The 4,156-nt window shown below is 42.4% G+C and overlaps 1 protein-coding gene across 1 annotated transcript in view; it reads right to left on the bottom strand.

The window, feature by feature from the left end:
• Positions 1-3,486, bottom strand: part of LOC106537273 (NACHT, LRR and PYD domains-containing protein 3) — a 12,406-nt gene extending 8,920 nt beyond the window's left edge. The window contains exons 1-2 of the mRNA XM_014034662.1: positions 3,256-3,486; positions 2,118-2,397 (exon numbers count right to left, since the gene is read on the bottom strand). Of these exons, the coding sequence (XP_013890116.1) occupies positions 2,118-2,397; positions 3,256-3,486 (511 nt within the window). The remainder of the gene's footprint in view (positions 1-2,117; positions 2,398-3,255) is intronic.
• Between the last annotated feature and the right edge of the window lie 670 nt (positions 3,487-4,156).

The following is a 4,156-nucleotide window of genomic DNA, read 5'->3' as shown; positions in this document are numbered from 1 at the left end:
CATGCTGTACTCAACTTGGTACTGCACCATAGTTTAATATTTCAACTCAGTAGTTCAGTGTTTACAGTACTAATATGATTGTTTTTTTATGTTTTTACTATAATATTGTCTTAATACTGCTCGATTGTTGTAATATTATGCATTTTTGTGTCAATAATTGTATTGGCAATGTGGTGTCTTTCTGCACACATACAAAACAACCCCTGCCAGCAGCTTCTGCCTCAGCTCCGTTGGTCTAATGGTCTGTGTCATGGACTTTCATGTGGGACATCAGGGTTCAAAACCCAGCTAATGCAACTTAAACAAAAAAATCTATCTCTGCAAACTTCATATTGTCACACAATTACCTTAATTACAAACACCTGCTGATGTGACAGGCACAAGATGGTATAGAAAACACATTTGAACTTGGTCAAAGTTCATTCTGCAAGTCCAATGTCGCAGGCAATGACATGCTACATGGCAATGCACACTTATTTTTACATCGTAAAAACCCATGTCTAGTTACTATTTATTCTGCTGTTTCTCTTATGATTTTTGATTCACTTCTCCACTCAGAATATTTGAAAAAGCGTAAACAAAAAAATGTGTCTTGATTGAAAATATTTTGCTGTGACTTTTGATAGCAATGTAGATGATGTTTATAAAAAAGTAAATTGTTTTTTCAATATATATTTAAAGTCTGCAGTGTCTCTTGAAATGTCAGTATTTTTGTTTTCTTCCACCTTGGCTGTGTCCTAAACGGGAGGCTAAGTCAAGTAGTTCTTTGATTTGACTTATTGTTTTGACACTTTGGCTATGTCCAAATTCAGAGCCTGGGTCCTCCGAAGGACCCGGCCTACCCGGTCTAGGTGGGCCAGGTTCTTGGTAGACCGCTAAGACCGGAAAAAGGTGGCTGTGAATTTGGACGGTCTAGCCTCCAGTCCTTAACCCGGCGTACGTCCTTAGCAACTGTGACGATGCTAAACAGAAGCAAACTTAGACTGAAATGAGCAAAATATCAATATATTATAATTATAACAGAACAACATCAACTTAAAGGCAATATTTGAAGAGCTAACGGACCTGTCGTAGGTGCACGTTTATTTCGCTCATTTGATTTCTGACAAGAACAATATTTTAAACATGTCTATACAAATGATAAATCATTAACACGACTGCTTGAAACTTTTAATTTTTATACCAACAGATTTTTTATTTAAAACTGTACTCCTTTCTCTCGCTTCATCCGCCATTACTAACAGGAAAAAAATCTCCCATCGGCCCGCAATACATTATGGGATATGGTGGGCCGAGAAAGATCCAGTGGACCTGTCCCTCAGATCGGGGACAAACAACAACGCATTCATCAGCCGCCTGGGAGGAGTCTTTGAATTTGGACAGCCTCCAGTGTGGTGCAGTGATGTTAGCATCCGACAAATCACTCTCGCTGGCAGTAGAGGTGTTTATACTTGGCATTTACGTTGTTGTAGTTCTGTCCAAAATAACACGTGGAAGTACTTTTTATAACTTGTGAAAATGATGTAATAGGAGAGCAAAAGCGTATGCTGCCTTTGCGGAGTTTCACAATTTCGGAGGTGCATGACCACGCTTCGGGACACCGCTCGGTGGCAACGGCACAATTGCATCACTTTGGATGCGTGCACCCTCACGTCTGGTGAGACGCATCAACTATAAACAGATTACCAGCAGATCCTGGGTCTTCAGCCCACTTTACTTCCTTCTATGTTTTTAACCATAAGTCTGTAGAATTTCAGACTTCATGTCGTTTGAAATGAGATGTTTATTTTTTTGAGAATTAAATAATAATCATCAGAATTTAGGATTTAAAGTCATAAAACAGAAGCTTTAATTTGGAGTGTCAAAATAAAGATCGCTGATGCTTTTAAAGATGGGTTTTKGCTTAATTTCTTATAAAAGTTTGTCTTTGTTATTAAATTTTGATCTAATAAGGTAACGTTTAAAGTAATTTTTGGCAGCAATTGCATCGACACCTTTCAACTTTTCTTTAAAATTCTTCTAGTTTGTTTTATATTTGGCTCTGAAACTCATCTTTTTATGTGAAAATGTTTTTCTGCAGTTTGTATTTGCCATTTTAATTTTTTGTCTTGACTCACCTTCCGGTTCTGGAACATTGAAGTTCTCCACCAGATCATTTCTGCTGATCAGCTTTAAAACCATTTTAGCCACTTGAATGGTGCGTACGCAGTAGGACTGCACCATCTGATCCACCAAGTCCACTCTATCCACGTTTTCCAGACGACTCTTTGGGATTGATGGGAATTTTTCCAGCATTCCTTTCTGCTGAAGATACCATTTGAATTTTTTCAGCTCTTCTGCTTCAAGTTCCTCCAACGTTCTCAAGAGAAGCACTTTACAGTTCGACATCTTCTCATCCTGTATTGGTTCAAGAACATTTAGTAGGTTAATTCAACTTAGTTATCTTTAAACTTATATTTTATAAATTGTAATTATTTTACCTCCTCAGACCCAAGCTTTTTCTGGATGCACATTTTTTCTTTCTCTAAGATACATAGGATTAGTAGGACCTAATAAGTATAATAACTAGACTCTGTCATGGTACAGGAAGTGGTGTGTGCAAAAAAATGATGTCCTCATACACTCACCTGCCACTTTATTAGGTACACCTGTCCAGCTGCTCATTAACGCAATTGTCGTATTGGCCAATCACATGGCAGCAATTCAGCAACGCATGTAGACATGGCCAAGGTGATCTGCTGCAGTTCAAACCGAGCATCAGAATGAGGAAGAAAGGTGATTTAAGTGACTTTGAACGTGGCTTGTTTGTTGGTGCCAGACGGGCTGGTCTGAGTATTTCACAAACTGCTGATCTACTGGGATTTTCACVCACAACCATCTCTAGGGTTTAGAGAGAATGGTCCAAAAAAGAGAAAATATCCAGTGAGCGGCAGTTCTGTGGACGCAAATGCATTGTTGATACCAGAGGTCTGAGGAGAATGGCCAGACTGGTTCAAGCTGATAGAACGGCAACAGTAACTCAAATAATCACTCGTTACAACCGAGGTCTGCAGAAACCTGGAGTACTGGACAGGCTTGACCTGGGACACGTGGAACGTTGGGTGGATCTTCATGGAGTTGGGTATTTTCAACTTGACAGCCACCGGGTTTACCACTTTGGAGATGGGAAAGGGACCAATGAACCGGGGTGCCAACTTTCTGCAGTCTACATGCAGGGGTAGGTCCTTGGTGGAGGAGCCAAACCTTTTGTCCCACCTGGTAGCTGGGTGCAGGGATCCTGTGATGATTGGCTGCCCGCGTGTAGACTGCTGAAGACTTTAGAAGTTGGGCACGGGCTTTGGTCCAGACTCTTCGGCACCTCTGGGCGGCTTGGTATGCTGATGGAACGATGGCAGCTCGGTCTTGGGTGGCAGACACCGGTGGCTGGTATCCATACAGGACGTAGAAGGGAGACAGACCAGTGGCACTGGAAGCGATGGAGTTCATGGCATGTTCCACGATAGGGAGATGTTCTGCCCATTTAGTGCCATCATCACCACATAGGATGCGCAGACGGGTCTAATCAACCAAGCTCATTCATAACAGAAGGATCTGACCTTGTATTAAACTGAGCCACTAACCTTTTAAGAGAATGCTTGGTCCTGAGCGAACTCTTGAGTGACGTGGAAAGTGTCGGGTGGTGTCCAGTGACACTTCCGTGTTTGGAGAGAGATCTCAGATGGGACTTAGAGGTCCAGGGGTGATCCATGGGACAGGCAGGGGTCATACACAGGCAGACTAAGAGCAGAACCAGGTTAGAAGGAGCAGACTTATCTCGTGGTTGGATCAGGCGGGTGGTGGTTGTAATCCAGGAGGCAGAAGGCAGAACAGTACCGATGGGGAGCGAGGCAGGAGGCAGAAATCCAGAGTCCAGGGCAGGGGTCAAAACCAAGAGAGCAGAGTCCAGGACAGTACCATTCAGGGGCAAGGCAAGAGGCGAAGAACCAGTGAGGAGAACCAAGGTCGAGACGAGACAGGCAAGACGTGACATGAATGCTGGATAATTACTAGGCAGAACCGTTCATAAATCTGGCACAGGAGCTTCTTCTTCTTCTTTTGAATTAATGGCGGATCGCAAACAACTTTTAGGTGCATACCACCACCTACTGTGCATGAG

This window comes from Austrofundulus limnaeus, unplaced genomic scaffold (assembly GCF_001266775.1).
Source record: "Austrofundulus limnaeus strain Quisiro unplaced genomic scaffold, Austrofundulus_limnaeus-1.0 Scaffold2223, whole genome shotgun sequence".
Classification (NCBI taxonomy): Eukaryota; Metazoa; Chordata; class Actinopteri; order Cyprinodontiformes; family Rivulidae; genus Austrofundulus; species Austrofundulus limnaeus.
Note: the sequence above shows the minus strand (reverse complement) of the source record. Positions and strands in the feature narration are given on the sequence as shown.